Source organism: Gavialis gangeticus, unplaced genomic scaffold (genome assembly GCF_001723915.1).
Source record: "Gavialis gangeticus isolate Ggan-Ray unplaced genomic scaffold, GavGan_comp1, whole genome shotgun sequence".
In the NCBI taxonomy this organism is placed as follows: domain Eukaryota; kingdom Metazoa; phylum Chordata; order Crocodylia; family Gavialidae; genus Gavialis; species Gavialis gangeticus.
The window spans coordinates 5,811,815-5,832,104 of NW_017728997.1; the positions used below are offsets into that span (position 1 = coordinate 5,811,815).

The following is a 20,290-nucleotide window of genomic DNA, read 5'->3' on the forward strand; positions in this document are numbered from 1 at the left end:
ATATGTAATTTGGCAAGCCAGAGATAATTTAAGTATATAAAGTTATGATGAGGCAGGTCTTCCACCACTAAAATACAGATAAGCCTATGTTGAGACTTTTCAGATATTCAGAGGCAACTGACTGAAGATTTTTTTGTTTTGTTTTGGGAAACCGCAGGCAGTTTTGAGTTACTGGGGAGTAAAAAAAAAAGCCACCAAGACACTTCAAACATAAAGACGATTTATTTTTGCTCACTAGTAACTCAAAAATAGTTACTTGATATGGAAACATGTTCCTAATTTGCACACGCCACATGGCAATTGCAAAGTCAGCACTTTATTACACCGGGGTAAGCAGGAGAAGAGGAAACGTAGAAAATTACTTAGAGAATTCTGCACTTGCTCCTTTGGCATCTGGCATGACAATAACAGATGTTGCATCAGAAACCTATCCCTTTGGTGACCTCAATGCACTGTCCTTGTGTCAAGGACTTTGCTAGGAGCCAAAACAGATTGCTTCTGAAAACCCAGTTGTCAGTTGTTAATAAAATTTAACCACTGTGTTAATTTTGTACCACATTAATCTACCCTCTATTATTTTTAGTAATACAGTTTGAGCTACAGATTATTTGAAAGTCTATAAAAGACCAATATTGATTGTTGGACACATTTTACATCAGTTAATGCATCAGTTTTACATACCATAATTACTATGTGAAAAGACCGTAATCCAAATAAAAATGGATCTTTTTAACGGTAAAATATGTGTATGGATTCAACCATTATAATTCAACTTGGTGATCTGAGAAACAGTTCTTTCTGTCAGAGTGGCAGCAAAATGCTTCAGGTGTATATTTTTTTGCATGTATCTACTTGGTTTAATAAAAGATTTCCCCTCTACCCAGAGTTCTGATTCCTCATGCATCTCTTAGCTTTCAATACCAACTAAAAAGGGAAAACATATCATGTTCAGTATAGTTTCTTGCCATGTACCTCATTATATCAAAGTTTTAATTTTGCATGTGAAACAGCAACAAAGTCTTACACCACAATATCTTTCTGATTACGTTCTCTTCAATATTTTGTTTTTAATATAGAAACCCAGCAAAAACATCCCAATTAAAAAGAGATACTTCTTTAGAAGAAAAAAAAAAAAAAAAAAGGAAATCTGTTGAGAACTGGCTTTATAAAAATCCACACATTTTATATAGCAGTTTGGATATATTTCATGTCTAAATATGTTCACCAGCCAAACTAGCGACAACTAAAAATGATACGTTATTGTGACCGTTCTAAAAAAAAAAAAATCAGAACAAAACTGTAATTTATTATAGTTCTGCCTTCATTATACACCATGTGTTGGTGGATTAAGCACAACAAAACTCTAGTAATCTTTAAAATAGTCTACTAAATATAATAAAAAGAATAAGATAACAATTAACATTTAGTCTGTTACATTTAAAAAACTGGATGTACGTTTTTCTATTGCCCGTTAGCTTTACCTAAGCCTTTTAAACTATTACAAAAAGAAGAAAGGAAAGAAAAGTCATTGTTCAAAAACATTCAAATCAGTTGATACAACATTACAGTACAGTCAACTAACATCATTCAAGATCTAGTCTTTGTTTCTCAGTTAAAGAGTCTTTAGACCAGAGTGTTACAAAACTATTTCAATGCAGTTTCAAAACTGTATGTTAGCTTTTGCAGGATACTGTACTCTCTACTGATGGCTTCAGAAAAAATGGGGTCTTGCTACTTGTGACTCGCAGGGAAACCCCAGCCTGTCATTAATTTTTTTTCAGCACTGTAGTTAGAACAGTATTAACTTTAGCACAGAAACTAAATAAAAAAATAAAAAAAAACTGGAAGCTAGGTGAAGCCGCCATTTGTGTCAAACAATTGCGATACGCTATACTAAAAAATTCTGAAATATCCACCTGTCCTCGCCACTCTGCCACAAACTAGCAAAGTCAGAAATATAAAAGTCTTCAACTTTTCACTTTTGCAGAATAAGCAAAAAAGTCTTTGTGCTCCTTACTACCAGAAGCAAAATATCCTCTGAGTTACCACATGTAATAGCTTCTGGATGTGTCGACTTGAGTTGGCTTGGTTTCTGCAGAGCCATCTTTGTCTTTTTCACTGTCACCTTCCCAGAGATTAATAAGTGGAGGATACAGCTCGTTCAGTGGGATCGAAGATGTCTTTTGCATATACTTTTTCAATGAATGGTGGTAGTTTTTTCTCTTAAATCTTTTAGCAATATAAACAGAGATGGAGGCAAGGCTGATTACGGCAAACATTGATCCCATTACTGCTGCAAGGGCAGTGCTGGTTTCTTGGTCGGAAATGTCAAGCGCAAAAGCTGCGGTTTTTGTCGTAACGTTAACACAAGACTTTTGTGTTTGCTGATGGATGTTTGACACAGTTAGGCACACTTCATAATCTGTGGATGGCTGCAAGTGAGTGAGGTTATATTCGTGCACATCAACTGGGACCCTAGCAGTATACGTAATGTGAGGGTTATCAATCTTCATAGTGGCTGATGACCATTTTAGATTAGAGGTCATGACATTAGAATTAACTTTCCAAGAAACTAAGATTGAATGAGATTCTGCTTGCTTGACATATATTTTCAGAACCTGAGTACCATCCAAAAGCGTTCCATTCACTCGTATAGTAGCTACTCTCGTATCGGCCCCTTCTACGTTCTGAGCCACACACGTATATCTCCCAGAGTCTTCAATCTGAATATTAGAGATTTCCAGGGTACCTTCACTACTTAACTTGTATTTGTCCGAGAGACTTTCAACTGTTATTTTATTTCCCAGTGGAGTTACCCAATAAATTTCCGGTTCTGGTTCTGCCATGGCCCGGCAGTCTAAAAATACTGTCATGCCTATATCCAAATTCAAATGATTTGGAAAAGTCTCATGAGAAATCATTGGAAGACACTGTTCACTTGAATCTTGTATTAACACTTCTTTCACCTGTTGGCCTCTGTATTCGGGTGGCATAGCACAAAACATGGACAGAGGCTCCATGAAACGGATATTGGTTTTATTTGAGTTTATCCAGTGAATGACGCAGTCGCACCTGAGTGGATTACTGTGGATACTGATCTCACGTAGGTTTGGAAGGGATTCCACTGTCTTTTGGTAGACTGCATTCAAGGCATTGTTGTTGAGCATCAGGCTTTCCAGTGCAGGAACGTTACGAAATGCTAAACGATGGATGTAAGACAACTTTGGGTTGTTGGTGGCTTCAAGCTTTGTAAGTTCAGGAAGGTTATCTAGTGCATATCTATCAACAGAAACTAGTTCTCCCATATTATTTATTCCAAGTTCCTTTAATCGGAGCATATTTTTAAAGTCACCTTCCTGTATTTTGTGAATCGGATTTTTGTTAAGATCCAGGAATTTTAAATTTGGTACTTTCTCAAGTGCAAGTTGAGGAACTTTGACCAATTTATTATCATAAAAGGAAAGACTTTCAAGACTATCCAACCCAACTAATGCATTTCCAGGGATATCGGTGAGGTACATGCCTGCCAAAACTAGACTTCTTAAATTTGACAGTGGCTTGAAATTCATGTCTAGTATTCCAATCACTGGATTTTCACCAATCATCAGAATTTCCAAATTAGGAGTAGAATCAAACCAGCGACTATCAATAACCTTTAATTTGTTGGAATTAAGATGCAATCTTAAAAGATTCTTCAGGCCAGAAAATGCATTTGCAGAAATGCTACTAATCTGGTTGTGATTTATATATAGTTCCTGAAGATTACACAGGTCCTGCAAGCAGTAGTCAGTCATCTCTGTTATCTGGTTTTCCTCCAGATGTAATGTAGTGAGTTGAGAGAGATTTGCGAGCCCCACATCTTTAATGCTAGTAAAATTATTCTGTGAAAAATCTAATTCTGTTAAATTGAAAAGCTGTTGGAGTTCATCTGTAGTCTTTGCAATGTTGTTACTTTGCAAGAGGAGAACTTGAGTGTCACTGGAAAGATTGCTGGGGATTTTTGTTAAACGAAGGTCATTGCAATCAACCGTTGTAGCTTCTCTGTAGGTTGACTGTGGTGTAAACCATGGCCTGATTTCGCATACACAAAGCTGCGGACATTCATTATTCTGTATGGAAGACTCCGTTAATGAATTCATCAGCAATTCTAGCACCAACTGGAAAACTGTTAAAACAAATCTAATCCTAGCCATGCTGGTTAGCTGGTAAGGTCAACTGCCAGCCCCTTAAGATAGAAATATAGTGAATATATAATTGGTTATCAAGCAGAAAATATAAAACTTAAACTTCAGCTTGAAATGTTTGGACATCCAAAAGATAGATGTTTTTAAAAGTTTCCTAAAGACAGGAAACGATCGGAAGTCTCTTTACTGTTCCTCTTTGTTCCAGAAGCTTGCACAAAGTTCGGCTGTGAGCAGATCAACCCAAAATCAGTATCTGGACAGGTGCCTGAAAAGCAGAGTAGGACAGATGTTATGTTCATTTCATATATACTTTCTACCTGCCTTTCATTTTTTTCAGCCTCTGGAAAGTAAAGGTACTTAAAAGAACAACCAAATTTTGCTACTTAATGCAAAGTTACTTTGGTACGACAAACCAGATCTATTTTGGAAGCTCTTCTTTATATATCCCTCAATAATAAGAATTATTTTAATATTTCTAGTTAACTGACCATTAAAATATAAGTAGCTACAACACTGTTTGAGGACACTGTTTTCTGCAGTAGGCTTTTTGTGCTATACTTGTAAGTTGGTGTTTAAGCACTTAAATTCTTGCTTTTCTTAAAATGCTGAATATTCTGAAACTCTCTGAAATATGTTTGCAACTGGAAGTAGTTCTGAACTTGATCCTGATTAGATTGAAGAATAATGATTGCAGTTGTGCTCCGCCTTACTACTCGCTATATTATAAGAGGTTCCTTAGAAATTTCAGTCACACACATGAAATCTTCCCAGGTTTGGACGACTGCAATTTTATATGAACCATTTCCATAAAACTGGGCACACCTACATGAAATGCTATGTCAGAAACTCTGTGACGCCACAGCTAGGTCGCTGTAGCAACATGCTCTCTTGCTATAATCGCACTGCTACAGCAACATAATGGCTAAAATAACTTTGCGCCACCGGCACGGTGCAGTATTGGCTGTTACTGCGCCATCGTTCAGTATTTCCAGAAGGAAATACTAATTGACAGCACAGTAATAACGGCACTGTACATGGATCCGCCCACTGGATTTATACCCAATTTAGCTTTAGTGACAAACACTGGGCTGTAAATACTAGAGATAAAAAAAATATCTAGGAATTCAAATCCAGAACAAATTTTGCCCAGTTATATATAAATCATCATCATAACTACATAGCTATAAAGGCTGTGTTATTGGGAGAACTTCTAATTTTGTGTAAGAAATGAAAATAGCCCAGCAATACAAGGTAATTGGGGTATACTTTTGCCACTGTGTATTATACGTGGGTAGTAAGAGAACTGATATGCTATGGAGCTTACAGAGAACTGATATGCTTACTATTTTTAGCCCCCATCCTACCCAGAGAAATTTCTCTTTACTCTGGGATGTCAAAAATCTGAATTGTCAAAACAATGTAGATTGGGCTCTCTTCAAAACCTGGATCTGATATTGTCTTTAACCAGGAACTATTCCCATTAGGGCCATACAGATACATTAGTTGGCTATCGGATCGGCACCAATAAAAGAAGAAATGATGTTATAGGCTATGGGCTTTTTTTGGTCATTGTAGCCAATAGTTATGGCTCCATGCCCGGAGCACCCCGGCCAGTGCAGTCTGGTCCCACGCTCCGCCACTAGCCTGAGCCAGGGGCAGACTACAGGTTGTGGCGGGCAGTGGGAGGGGAAGAGGTCATCGTGCAAGGGACATTCTGCTTTGTCAGGCACTGGGCGCCTTTGCAAAAGCGCTTTCTCCCCAGCGGCCATGGGAGCTCGGCTATGTGGGGCCCACCAGCACTGAGGCAGCAGTACGCTCTGTGGCACCAAATGCACCCAGAGCTGGTGTCCTCACGAGGCTCCACCACACCCACCTGGGATGGCAACACAGGCTGCGTGGAGAGCAAGGCTGTGGGTAGGAGCCACGGGCGAGGGGGCGATGTGCATGGGAATAAGGCAGTTACTGCCTTCCTCATTGAGGGCTGGAGCAGCCGTGTGTGTGTGTGTGTGTGTAAGTGCAAAACAAACAAAGAGGTTTATGTATGGCAGTAGTTTAAAATGCCTGGCACTATTACTAGGTATCAGTTATCGGATTGGCATCGGTTGGTTAATCAATTGGCTATCGGTATCAGCCAAGAAAAGCTTTCAGTGTACCCCTAATTCCTATTAATTACAGGTAGAGCTGTTGCAGGATAAGGCCACGTAAGTGATAAGTTACATTAAATCACCTTCTCAGTTTAGCTGTTTGTCACTCTTTTGCTCATCTCTGCATTTGACTGTTCACAGCACTGATAAATTACAATGAAAAGCTTGCAACATTTAGGTATCAACATAGACAGGAGAGTGCGTGTCTGAATTAATCAAAATACAGTATCTGACAGTAGTGGGAAATTCCATTAAAGTGCTTTTTTGAGTCATTAAATGTTCATTCAAGAAAGATACCGAGCTCTTAACAGAAAATCACCTTTGTTGCCTTTGGCGGAGAGGGGAGAGAGAAATGGTTAGTGTCATATATGCAAACCTAGTGATATATTTTCTCTTCTGTAAACAACACGCATGTTTTCTCTGTGTGCTTGTGTAATCCAGTTTCTGTATTCTTAGGCCGCCCCTACACATGCAGGCAAAGGGGTGATTGGATCCAATGCATGATCCACGCAATTGCGTCTCCTGCCATACCACACCTGCATGGCAGGAGGCGCAATTGTGGGATTGTGTATTAGATCCAGTTGCACCTGATAGATGGTGTAGAGGGAGCCTGGTCCTGGGCTTCCCCTGCATCAGTAAGAAACAGGCTCCCAAGGCTGGGAGCCCTTTTTCTGGTCCAAGCTGTGGAGGCCATATGCAGTTGGGACCGAGAACCCCGTCAGCTGTGATATTTCCCAGCCTCTCCAACTGTTGGGTGCTGCCACAGCCTCCCAGCCATAGGGGTGCAGCTGGGAAACTGCATTGGCTGAAATCTTCCAGGCCCAGGGGTGTGTTGTGCTCCCCAGCACCTGGGAGATAGCAGTAGCTGCGGTCTCCCAGCTGAAGAGTGCCTACACATGCAAATTAAAGCTGGATAGAAACCAGCTATCAAGTTATTACACCTATTTAAGCAATACCTTTATAGCTGGTTAGACCTTTTTAATGCAGGATAGTTAATTTGCATGTGTAAATAGTCTAAATTTGTTGCACAATTAACAAGGTAATTGCGCAACAGATATAAGGTGTAGAAGGGGCCTTATGTACCACTACTAGCCCTGTGATAGGAAGGATATTTTAATGGTTACTTGGATTCTACTGTAAACTCATACTCTACTAAAAGAGCTACGTGGTTAACAAAATTAATTTTGTTCTCACCTTGGCCTATTCTGGCTACTCAGTTTAGAGAGACATAGTATAAAGGTAGCAATGAAGCTACACAGGCATTTTTCATGGGTTCTAGTCAAGGTGGATATTTCAGCTATATCTAGGTTTGTTCCTCACTGAGCATGTTGCTATTGACAAGCCAGGCTGATCCATTCTCTTGGATAGTTAAGCTATGTGTATCAAATTCAATGCAAAGATACTAAAAGCAAACTATGGGACAAAACTGGGTAAGGAAAGCATGATTTGGCCTCTGTAAGCTGACTGGGAGACCCATAGGTTTCTCTTGTGCAGATTTTGACAATATTCACCTGAACTTAGGACAGCTGGGGAAATCATATGTCTGAGTATGTGTGAAGGAGAAAACTCTTACTTAATTGCCTTTATTTACCAAAGCAGATACAAGCCTACTATATCCAAAAAAAGAAAAAAAGAGAAGGAAAATGTAACACTATAGGACTATACTTGTCATTATACAGATTGTAAGTTCTTTGGAAATATCAATTTTATATTTAAAGAGTACATATAAAAATGGGCTTTAGCTGAACTACCAAAGATCCTTATCCTCTCTTAAAAAACACCAAAGAAACTCTCCTCCTTTTTTGGCTTACCTTACTAAAATTATGGAAATCTTCTCCTGTGGTTCCTAACTGGTATCATGAGAGGTCCCTCTTCTAATTTCAGTAAACTTTAACCTCTGTTTTAATGGAAATTGATCATTTGGTCTTAATTACAGAGAGATTCCAATATGTTCCATTTGACTACTCAGGCATCTTTTTAGTGAAGACTTCCAAATTAAATGTTATTTTAAGGTCTAGTATATTCCTATGAATAGTGCATACCACCGTTGAATAGGGGCCAGCCTCCCAAAGCTGTTTATTCCACTCTGAGCTTGTAAGTGGCTCTATAATTCACCACAGTCACCTTCATAGGAAAAACCATACATCCATGCCACATGTTCTAGCATTCCCTCTTTCAAAGCCCCTTCTCTAACTTCTATGACACAGCTAAGGAAGAAGCAGCCAAGATATTTACTGGCAAAAATAGTCATAGAAAGCCGGGGTGTCGATGCTGTTTTTGCTTGTTCAGTTAGGAAACAGAAACACTACCGAGTGTTTCTTCTAAGCTATTATAGTTAAGCTCAAATCACATACCTGATCCTGAGAGTACATCAAAAGACTCTTTCTTAAATAAATATGAATAATGAATCAATACAATGAAATTGTTACCACCTCATGATGCCCAAAACCAGAAAGAGCTTAAATTTAATATTTACACCTATATATTCCCTTTGTTCTAAATTATTGGCTTAACTCCACTCTGGTTGCATGGACGGCAAGTTTTATTGTTTGTTTGTTTTCAAATAAAACTGCACCGGAGTGTTTATGTACACCTGGATTGTGGACGTATTGTGAATTTCTACCTTTTCTTTGTTTAAAACGTATCCTATCAGATGTGCATTACATTTATAATTCATTCTCTGTAAGACTGCGTTTCTAGTTTTATGGAATGGAATCTGAGTTCCTGAACACTGCAGATATATGACTTAAGATGTTAATAGTGACACTTCCTCCCTCTTCTCTAGTTATTTTTAGTGCAGCTAGTTTTAATTTTCTTTGACTAAAAATGTTTTTCAAAAATGACTTGAGGGTTATTGCCTCCAATCTCCTCCAGCCCAAGGCAGCATGGATGACACTGCAAGTAAAAATCCACTGTAATCAAAAAACAAATTGATTGGTTTTGCAAGCCCCAGTCCGTTTTAATGTTTGTGCTCACATGCTAGTCTGTAGGGTGTCACTCACGTAAAATAGTGTAGAAGGAAATGCTGGAGGTTATGACAGTTTAAACTTCTATCACTTGGGCCAGGTCAATATTGCAAGAATCAGAGGGTTTTTTTGTTTGATTTTGTTCTTATAAATACCCAGTATCTCAGTACCTGGATGACATATGAATTAACTCTCAGTTGATCCCATTCCTTTAAAGCACTTTAAATTTAGAAGTAGAATATTTATAAGCATTAGTCCCAGGAGAAGGGGAAAATGAGGATGTTACAGAGAAACAGGATAGGTCTCTTACTACCCACCTTGCAGATAGGTCTTTTACTACGATTTCTCCTCTCTACCTTTTCATCTTAATTCTTCAACTGAAACACGCTCCCAATCTTCCAATTCTTCTGCCACTTTATAAATCACAGGTGCTGGTATGCTGGATTTTCAAGGGGCACTGGAATATTTATCAATGCTGCCAAAATGAGGCAAGGGGCAACTGTATTATGGGAAAAGGAGCAGTTTTGCCTATATACACTTGGGTCTCGAGAAGCCCACAGTAGCCAACAGGAAAGAAACCCAGGAATGCAGAATGTGAAAACACACTAGTACGTTTAATATACACCATAAAGCATGTGGCCTATGGTTCGTTTATAACCATGAAGTGTCTTAAACAGCATCATTAATACTAGTGAAGTGAAGAGATGCCAATGGGAGGGTGCGGAGGGTGCACTGATGTTTTGTTTGGTTGCTTTTTGGAACATTTTTAGTTTTAAATCTCCTGTCAGTTAGGAAGAGGATGTGTGGTGACAGCGTACAGAATAACTCATGGCCACTGTGCAAGTGAAACAGTACGCACACACTTAAGTAAACAAAGCAGTATACGGTAGAACAAGCATAAGGAAGAACAAGTTGGAATAATAAGAAAGAATAAAAACAATTTTCATAATTAATAGCAACTGCCAGCTAGCACGACAGAAGTAATAAAATGTTCTTTACTGTAATGGGGTGAAACATGAGCCTTTTCAATGAAAGGTGTCATTATTCTTTCAGTGGTGCCAATTATAAATTGTTGAAGTATGGAAAAACATGCCCCGGCCAAAAAGATAGGAATATTTGCCGCTGAAGGACAGAATATTTCTGATAAGCACTGTAGAAATTGCTGCTGTATCCATTCATCCTTGCAAAAATTCCCTCTATCGTAGTCAGCATACGTTTGGATTGGTAGCTACATAAATGAAGCCTCCCTCAGACAAGTCTAAGTTGAGCCATGAGCCACAGGTCTTCACAGGATTGTCTGAATGTTGCCCTCTTGAGTAGCCTTCTTTCTGATCTCAGTTTGTGAGGCCCTTGCCTTGCACAGCCTTAGTAAAGCAGTTGATGTTGGAATACTTGCAGTGGACTGACAGATGCTATCTCCATAAAGTTTGTTTGGAAGATTTTATGTTACATGAGAACGCTACGTATGACCTACTATTCCAGGATGTTTGAGGGGAGGTATATCCATCCATTAAGCCCCATCTACGCATTACACTTGAGGCATGTTAGACTAGGGACAGATATTAAAAAAGCCAAAGCCTGAATTGATTCAGTCTTTGCAGGTTACTCTAACCTGCCTAGGTTGAACTGATTTGCAACTGCACAGACATTCCCTCTCGACAGAGGAAATGCAGGCACATGCCTGCAGTTGCTCAGGGCAGGAGCTGGGGGGGTGCTAGAGCGCACCCTTGGCTGCAGGGAAGCTATACTGGGTGCAGGGAGGGGGGCCGTGGCCAGCCCAGGCAGTATCAGTTGAGTCTGATACTACATTCAACCAGGTTTATCTCAAACTGGTTTTGGCCACTTTGAAACCAGTTTCTGATCACCTGAACCGGTTTGTATGTAATGTCTGTCCCTAGCCTTAATCACGTCTTAAATGATTACCTGGCCACATGTTAATATTCCACAAAATGTGAAGTAACTTTGTAGTTGCTTCCTATCACACCATTAGTTAAATGTGTGGCCAGGGGTCCCAGTGGCTAGGAGCCCCATAAGCTAATTGGAGCTCCTAGTTGTGGGGGGCCATGTGAACCTCCAAGCCGTGAGACCTCTTAGCTGACACTGGCTCCCAGCTGTGGGAGCACGTCCCCCAGCTGGGAGCCCCATCAGCTGACAGGGGTCCCACCTACAGGGATTTCCCATGCACCCCTACAGCTGGGAGACAGCAGCTGATGCTGCTCATGTGAGTGTCCCAACTATGCAGGTGCTCCTTGCAGCTGCAAGACTGCAACTGATGCAGTGTCCTAGCCACAGGGATGCTCCATGCACCACGTGCGGCATGGTAGGAGATGCAATTGTGTGGATTGCATATCAGAATCCATGTACACCTGCATGTGTAAAGTAGAGATACATTGGTCCAATACCCGATTAGCACTGATCTAAAGAAAATTGACTGTATTGGAAAATCGCCCTGTTACAGCTGATAAATGCCCTGTTCATATGCGCAGCTACAGTGCAGCATGTAGGTGGCAAGCAGCACAGCTTGGCAGCTTGGAGAGCTGTGTACACCTGGTACGTCTGTTGTGGTGGAAGGGGAGGGGGAAGGGAAGGGGCAGATTGAGGCCCCCATGGTGAGGGAGGGAGTGGGGCTGTGGATGGAGCTGTGGCTTGTCCGGTGGCTGGGGGAGGGGCAGCTCCTGCCTCTGCACGCACCCAGGAGGGCACAAGGGGGGGCATGTGTCCCCCCAGATCTGGAAAGGGTGGGGTGGGTTGGGGCCAGGGCAGTGCCGGGCTCTTCCCAGCAGGGGTTGGGCCAGGCTGCGCTCAGGGTGGGCAGCAGTGCTGGGAACAGGGGTTGGTGGGGGGCTATGGCAAATTTTGGGGTGGCTGCAGCTGCCCCCTATAGACCCCCTTCCAGCGCCACCGCTGCCTGTCCTGAGCGTAGCCTGGCCCAGCCCTGCCAGGAAGAGCCAGGCACTTCTCCCGTCCCACCCCATGCAGATCTGGAGGGCACTTGACCCCCACCCCTCTGGACAAGCCACAGTTCTGTCCCGCACCCTGCTCTGCCCTGGCTAGGCAGCACCTGCCCCAGCCCCAACCCCTCCCTCATTGCAGGGGCCCTTGATTTGCCCCCCATGCCCCTTCCTTTCCCCCTCCCCTTCCACCACAACAGACTTACCAGCCAGATACTGCTCTTCAAGCTGCTGAGCTGTGTATCAGAAAAAACAGATCAGTATCGGCCAATATGCCTCCTTAAAAATCAGCTATTGGTATCGGCCCCAAAAACCTATCGTGCACTTGCAGTGTAAACGAACATTTAGAGATGGAAATGAAGCAACGCCATTGTGTAAAGTCTTGGGAACACTGCATCTAGAATAGAATGCACAGTTCTAATCACACATGCTCAATTAAGATGAATGCAAACCAAAACAGATAGAGAGATGAGCTTGTAGGGAGGTCAGGGGAATTAAGGGCCAGTCAAATGATTGGGTGGGGGTGTGAAAGAACTCAGCTTGTTTAGCCTAGCAAGTTGAAGGCTGAAGACCGATATAATTACTTTCCATTAGGGTTGTAAATGCAAGGAATAGAAGAGAACTGCTTAACTCAGAGAACAGTGGTGACACAAGAACAATGAGATGAGAGGTTCTAGATCACCCTTGTAAAATGAGGGGCGGGGAGGGAAAGGGGCAAATGCACGTAATTGGTTTTAAGGTACAGTTTGAGACATGATACAATGTGGATAACAGTGATAGCAGGGGCCTGGATCCCTTCTAGTTCTGTGCTTATTAGGGCTGTGAGAAATTTCGCTGAGTGTTTTGTTTTGAAGCTGTTTCGATGCACTTCAGGCAAATCAAAACAAAACCAAAAGCACTGAAACAGCTTCAAAACCAAATGAGGGCACTCAAAACGTTTCAAAAGTTTCGAGGCAGCTTGGTCATGGGAGGCAGGGGAGAGCCAGAGTTGCTGTCCAAGCAGCTTCACGGCCCCATGTAGCTCAGCCTGGCTGGGACGGCTGTGGGGCTGGTGGAGCTGGTTGGAGCACAGCGCCGACTCTGCCCACGCTGCAATGCTGGGCTGTGCTCCGATCGGCTCCACCACTCCCATGGAGCTCAGCCCAGGCTCTGATTGGCCATGCTCTTCACTGGTCCCAGGCGACAAGGCAGCCTCCTCTTATCTGGGGCACAGATCCAGGGGCTCACACCCCTGGGAGGGCTGCTGGGCTGGGCTGGACTCCTCCCAGGCGCCCCCCAGATCTGTGCACTGGATGAGAGGCGTCGCAGGCAGCAGCAGCAATCTTCTCCAGTGCTGGCTGCGAGCAGAGGCAGCCTCCTTTCATCTGGCATGCAGATCTGGGGGCCTGCAGCCCCAGGAGGAGTCTGGCACAGCCCTGCAGCCCTCCTCGGGGTACGGGCCCCAGGGTCTGTGTGCCGGATGAGAGGAGGTTGCTGATGCAGGCAAGCGTCAGGACTTTTGCTTTGAAGAGTTTAAGGTGCAATTTCCCAGAAACCGCTGCACCTATCTCCTTGAACCTTGGCAGGTTTCATGCCCTCTGAAGGGGCTACCATTTCTGCAGTTTGTCGAAATCAGGCACGAAACGACAACGTTTTAGGTATTTTCATGATTCCCCATTATAGCCTATAGGCAAAATGTCAAAACCGTGAAGCAGTTTGGACTAAATGAAGCGGGACATTGCTTTGAAACAAAACAAAAGTGATGAAGCGAGACACTGTCCCTTCAGAACAGCGAAGCAGACGTCGAAATGAAACGATGGTGTTTTGCACAGCCCTAGTGTTTATTTGTTTCTATGTGATCTTAAACATCAGTTAAGAAGCCATGCGAATTGCTTTGTATTATATGCTGGAGTGGTCAAGGACCTCTGAGAACGGCTCACTGTACCTAAAGGGATGAGGAGTGTTTTGAATCATACAACAGCAACTATTTGGGTCCATTGTGCAGTGGCATAAATACACCTGGACGAGTGGGTCAACTGCCAATTTGGGGAGTGGGACAATAAAAAGTGACTCCAGCTGCATGATCGCAGTTACAATCACAAAGGCTAATGGGAGTTGCTGCTGCCTGTGCTCAGTTGGGTCCCTACACTGATGCCCTTATGGATTGTCAGTGCAATGAGAAAACAAGGCAGGTGAGTAAAGAAGGAAGAGCGGGTATCTTTAATACTTGGAAGGGAAAGCAGAGACCCACAATGTTATAAAAGGTGAGACAGTTCAGTTCAGTAATGTAGCAGCATTGTCATCATAAAATACGTGCCTTTTTAGAATCCAAAAGATTTTTCTTCACATTTAGGCAACAAGTGTTTTGGGGAGGAAAAACAGAAGTCCCAGCAGCCCCTTCCCGCTGTACCTCCAGATCAATGACACAAGCATTTCCTAGTTTACATCTGCAGGCAATGGGTCAGATTCCCTTCCAGTTAAATGTTGACTGATGCGACTCCACTGGATTCCTTTGAGCTCTTCCTGATTTACACAGGACAGAAATCAGAATCCAAGCTTGCATATCTAAATTAGTTGCTGCCATTTTTGGAAAAAAAAGTATGCATTATTAATGACCTGTTGCTAATTAGGACCTAGTCTTGAGAATACAAGTGACTGGGGAAACACCCAAGCAGTGATTTGTGTGCGCCGTTACTACGCTTATATGCAGAATTGCATGAAATGTGTGTTGCTTTAAAATTGTAACTGTATAGCCTACATTTTATAATTGCTATATTCTGTTTCACTCTGGGAAAAGAGATCTACCACCCAGGACTCTTATATACTCCAAAAATCAAAGGGAATCTGTGTAGACAAAAATTGGATCATGGTCTTCAGTTGTAAATAACCAGGATGTTCACAGGGAGCCTATTAAAAGAGCACTTTTCTCACGTGTTGCATTTAAAATACAGTTTTCTCTGCACAGAAAAATATCCAAAAAATGTCACTGCGAAGCTCTCTCAGTTAATAACTGAAATATAAAAAGTCTTATTAAATATTTCAAATGGCACTGAAAAAAAGAAAAAAAAAAAGATGTTTATAGACTCCACCTGTGTACATTTTAGAAAATGTCAAGCTGAAGAGGATGCCAGGGAGCCTTTGTTTTGGTAAAAGAGTATGCTGTAGCTCCAAAATCTGCATGGGAGCTTGCTAATAGAAGCACAGTAGTAAACAAAGGCTTACAGAGTATGAAAACTGCAGAAAGCATTTTATAACCCTGAAAGAGTCCTACGGTATGTTTTATTTTTTTCACATTTTTGTTCCTCCATAGACAGCATTTCAGTTAAAATTATTTTTTAGTACATTTGTAGAGAAACCTTTAAATTGTTTAATTCCAAGCAAGTCAATTGCTGTATTTCAGAAAATAACTGTAGTTTGTTCCGTTGGTGTTGTTTTGAAAATATTAGAGTCTATCTTCTCAGAATAAATGCAAAGATCAGTCTATTAATAATATGCGTACTATAATACCAGCATATTTCAATCCAACAACCCTTCTAAAATGTATCAGTTACTGAGCCTTGTTTTTAGCCTATGCATTAGATACAGCAATTTTCATTAACACTTTGAAGTAAAGTCACAGTAGAGAGATTCTTCTCATTTATATACGAGTGCAATGTGGGTGCTGTGCAGAATGTAGCTACTGTATATTGATGAGCAACCAACTCAAGCATGGAATTGCAACACTGCCTCTCTGCTGACTTCCAGTTGAAAACCTCTAGCAAATTAGCCTTAACAAGCCATATTAGAAACCTCAAGAATAATAAGTGCTTTCAAACAGTGGGCTGTCAAATTACATGTGCTAATAGTCTAGTTATTCATTTTTAAAAGGGAAGAAAACCTCTTAAAAACATTTAAAAGCTATGAAAGTCTGCAAAGCAAAATATAACATAATACAATAGTGGCCAATTTATTGGGTAGCATTGTGCCTGTACACTAATTTTTACTGATGGTAGAAGTGACAGGTAAGCACTTGGGGAAATGTGCTGTGCTTCTGCTGCTACCACTCAAATGTTAATGTTCTGTTAAACAGAGGGACGCAATCCTTTGATGAAAAAAAGTCTGTAGCAAAGTTCCTGTTTAATCAAGGATATGCTTATCAGAAGGTGAGCGAACTAAAATTGCTGGCAAGATTCTCTAAATAGGGTAGGTTTTCATACAACCAATGAAGTATTTCAGATTTGGTTTACAGTTAATTCCCTGGAACCTTTTTGGAGATGAGGTGTGGATTCTCCTACTCCAAGGAGGAATGCTGACTCCACAGACTAACCTCCAACATTTCACCTGAGAAGGGATGAAAGTGATATTTTCAGTATTTTCTTCACTATGGTCTTCATTTTGAGGAGTACCTCTAACTCCAGTAGTACATGACACAGCATTTCATGGCTTGACCCTCTGACCCACTCACCCATATGGGAAAGTTTTCATATGCGCAGTAACCGCAGTATACTGCCAGCAACCCAGACATCTACTGTTACTATTCACTACCCTGGGTAAATCTAACTCCAAATGCCACCTTTATTTACTTACTTATTTTTTGCACCTCAGTGGCTGTATACAGCCTATTTTGCTCCCATCAGTATTGGTCACCAGGTCAGTCACTGCCAATAAGATAGCAGAGCACTTCCACTGCTCACAATGATTGTGATCTGTGCTCATCTTTCTTACATTTACAGCTCCATTGCTTGGCATTTAGGATGAACTTCTGCAAATAAATTCTTCCAGGATCAACATGGTGGAACCTTATGGTGTACTCCCACCTTGCACAACTACAGTAATGCTTGCACTGGGTTTTGAGCAGTTTTCCTCCCTCCTTCTGCTAACTCTGACCACCCTTGAGGATCTTCATTAAGGAAGTTCAGAAGCATGGCAATTAGAGCAATGTACCGTAATGGATGGAAAGTAATACCATTTTTTAACATAACATTTAGAATCTCTTGTATGGCTAGAATACCTTGGAAACTTCATCATCATCTCATCCTCCTTTTGCCTTCTTTACTATTCCCATAACCATGAATACCAGACAATCTCTTTTCTGTACTTGGTCACATTTGGCATAATTGTGGACTTCAGAATGAGGCAAGGATAGTCGGCTTCACCTCAGTCGCTGGAAAATTCATGGAGCAGGTATTCAAGGAATCCATTTCTAAGCGCTTGGAGGAGAAGGTAGTTGGGAACAGTTGCACTGGATTCACTGACCAACTCAATTGCCTTCTATGATGAGATGACTGGCTCTATGGATGTGGGAAAAATAGTGGATGTGATATACCTCGATTTTAGCAAGGCTTTTGGTATGGTCTCCCACAACCTTCTTGAAAGCAAGCTAAGGAAGTAAGAGTTGGATGAATGGACTGTACAATGAATAGAAAACTGGCTGGATCATCGGGCTCAAAGGGTAATAATCAATGGATTGATGTCTAGTTGGCAGCTGGTATCAAGTGGTGTGCCCCAGGGGTTGGTTTTGTTCAGTCTCTTTATCAATGGCTTGGAAGATGGGACAGAGTACACCCTCAACCAGTGTGCAGATGACAAGCAGCAGATAGATGCACTGAGGGTAGGGCTAGGATTCAGAGGGACCTCAACAAATTGGAAGACTGGAGCAAAAAAAATTTCATGAGGTTCAGAAAGGACAAGCAACGTCCTCCACTTAGGAGAGAACAGCCCCATGCACCAGTACAAGGACTGACTGGCTAAGCAGCAGCTCTGCAGAAAAGGATCTAGGGGTTACAGTGGAGAAAAAGCTGAGTATGACCCAACAGTGTGCCCTTGTTGTGAAAAAGGCTAATGGCCTACTGGGCTCCATCAGTAGAAGCATTGCCAGCAGACTGAGGGAAGCAATTCTTTCCCTCTGCTCAGCACTGGTGAGGCCACATCTGGAGTATTGTGTCCAGTTTTGGGCCCCTCATGACAGAAAGGATGTGGACAGATTGGAGAGAGTCCAGCAGAGGCAATGAAAATGGTGAGGAGGCTGCGGCTCATGGCTTATTCAGATCAAGTAAGTCCAGCTCCCTCAGTGTCTCAAGTTGCAGCAAAGGAAGTTTAGGTTGGCTATTAGGAGAAGTGTTCTCATTCGAAGGGTAGCAAAGCACTGGAACAGGTTACCCAGAGAGGTTGTGGAATCTCTATTCCTGGAGTTTAAGAGCTGGCTACAAAATCGTTGGCTGGGATAATTTAATTGGGATGGTCCTGCTTTGAGCAAGGCATTGGACTAAATGCGACCTCCTGAGGTCCCTTCCAACTCTAATTTTATACGATTCTATAGTTATCTGCAGAGACCTACTGCTCTGAGTATTTTTTACTGCAGCATATAGTGCCTTTGCTTATTCTCATGGTCTGGCTATTACTGAAGATGCATTTTCGTTCATTATGCACTAGTATCTGCAAAGTCCCAACCAGCAAATCTGCTTTAGATGATTAACTGTCCAATTCATCCTGGTTTGCCAATACCTGACTTCAAAACTGAATTTTTTGCTCACTCTTTTTTCCATTTTCTTTGCTGATAAGATTAGTTGACAATTAAGCAGAGAGGTGGTTGACAGTGGTAAGGCACTAAAGTGGAAAGCTGATAATCTGTCTATACTCTAGCTCTTCCACAGGCTTCCCATATCTCAGTTTGCCATCCACTAAATAAATGTAAGTAATCCTTCCTCTAGTTCTTTAGCCATCTGACCCAGCTGAGGTGAAACAAAGGAGGTACCTGTCAAGTTCACAGCGACTGGTGTAGCAGTTTGCTTGCAGGCTGCTCATTACAGAATCAGGGACCTGGATTTAACTCACTGGGACAAAGGCTACACCTTAATGAGTCTACAGCTCCAAATGTGGCAGAGGTCCCAAAGCCATTCGAAGCATAATTTGGTCCTGTGCTAACAAACCATATTTGCATTTATATAAAAACTGTAACTGTCTCTTTGCTTTTGTAAACAGTATCCAAATATTATAATCATGTGAATGATCACCTAGAAATGAGCATGTTGAGAATGATATGAAGCACAACTTGTTGCAGTTGTGCTCTCTGCCTATCTCCCCTTCCCTGCCCCCAGCAAAAAAAAAAGAAGCAATTTCATTCACCTCAGTTGGGACAGGTAGTTCCTAGCAATAAAGGAAAGAAAGTGGGTTATACCCAATTTCCTCAGGAAGACTTTTCTCTATCTTTCTTTCCCATACTGCTTGCTCTCCCTCATTACTACTCAGGGCCACGGTTCAGTTATTAAACATCAACTTCATTCTTCTTCTTATCTCCCCTCTTCATCAACATACTCAACAGCGTAAGGAGAAAATACACGTAGTCCTGTATCAAAGAGAAGGACTTGAAGTGTCCTTCAGATGTATCTGGCCCTTATCAGTTTCGTGTAAGGCTGGTTGAAGAGATTTGAGTCCCAGGGTCGCTACTTTTGAACAGGCAATAGTGCACCAGGACCTAGTTGGAAGTGTTGGAGAAAATCTTTTCTTCCCCTACTCTATCTAAACAGGGTAGAGGGGATTGCTTAGTAGAATTAATCATCATGCATGTATGGTGCATATGAGACGTATCTTTGACCAGAAAGAAAAGATGGATGCCAGAAATGCATATTTTTCATGAAGCCAGAAAAAATGACCTTTTCTTTCCTCCCGTACTGGCTCCCTGGTAGTGACATTATCATGCTTCCTATACAACTTTAGATGAGGTTTCCAATTTTGTGACTCATCTGGGTTTCCCTTCTGCCAGGGGAAGGCCACAGCTTCTAGGGGTTAATATCAACAGTGAATGATGCCAGAGAAACCTCATGCGAGAAAGGGTAGCCAATAAATACATAAAATAGAAGAGCCAGTGTGCATGTATAAAATTAACATATTAATGACTGTGGCTATAGGAAGCACAAAAGCCTTGTGATAAAAGCAAAGTATACACACAAGCAGTTCATTTATTTTATAGCCTAGATCTGGTACCAAACAAGTGAGTAGAAGAGGAAAGGCAGAACCATTTTTTGTTGCTAAATCACACTTTGATCACTTCAATATTTTTCTTCATGTGGCTCTGCTAAAATAATTGC

General features: G+C 41.7%; 1 protein-coding gene across 1 annotated transcript in view; it reads right to left on the reverse strand.

Moving 5' to 3' along the window:
• Positions 1 to 206: 206 nt before the first annotated feature.
• The window catches only part of LRRN1 (leucine rich repeat neuronal 1), a 37,792-nt gene continuing 17,708 nt past the window's right edge, over positions 207 to 20,290 (reverse strand). Inside the window, exon 2 of the mRNA XM_019504711.1 lies at positions 207 to 4,449. Within this exon, the coding sequence (XP_019360256.1) occupies positions 2,043 to 4,193 (2,151 nt within the window). The 5' untranslated portion in view covers positions 4,194 to 4,449 and the 3' untranslated portion in view covers positions 207 to 2,042. The remainder of the gene's footprint in view (positions 4,450 to 20,290) is intronic.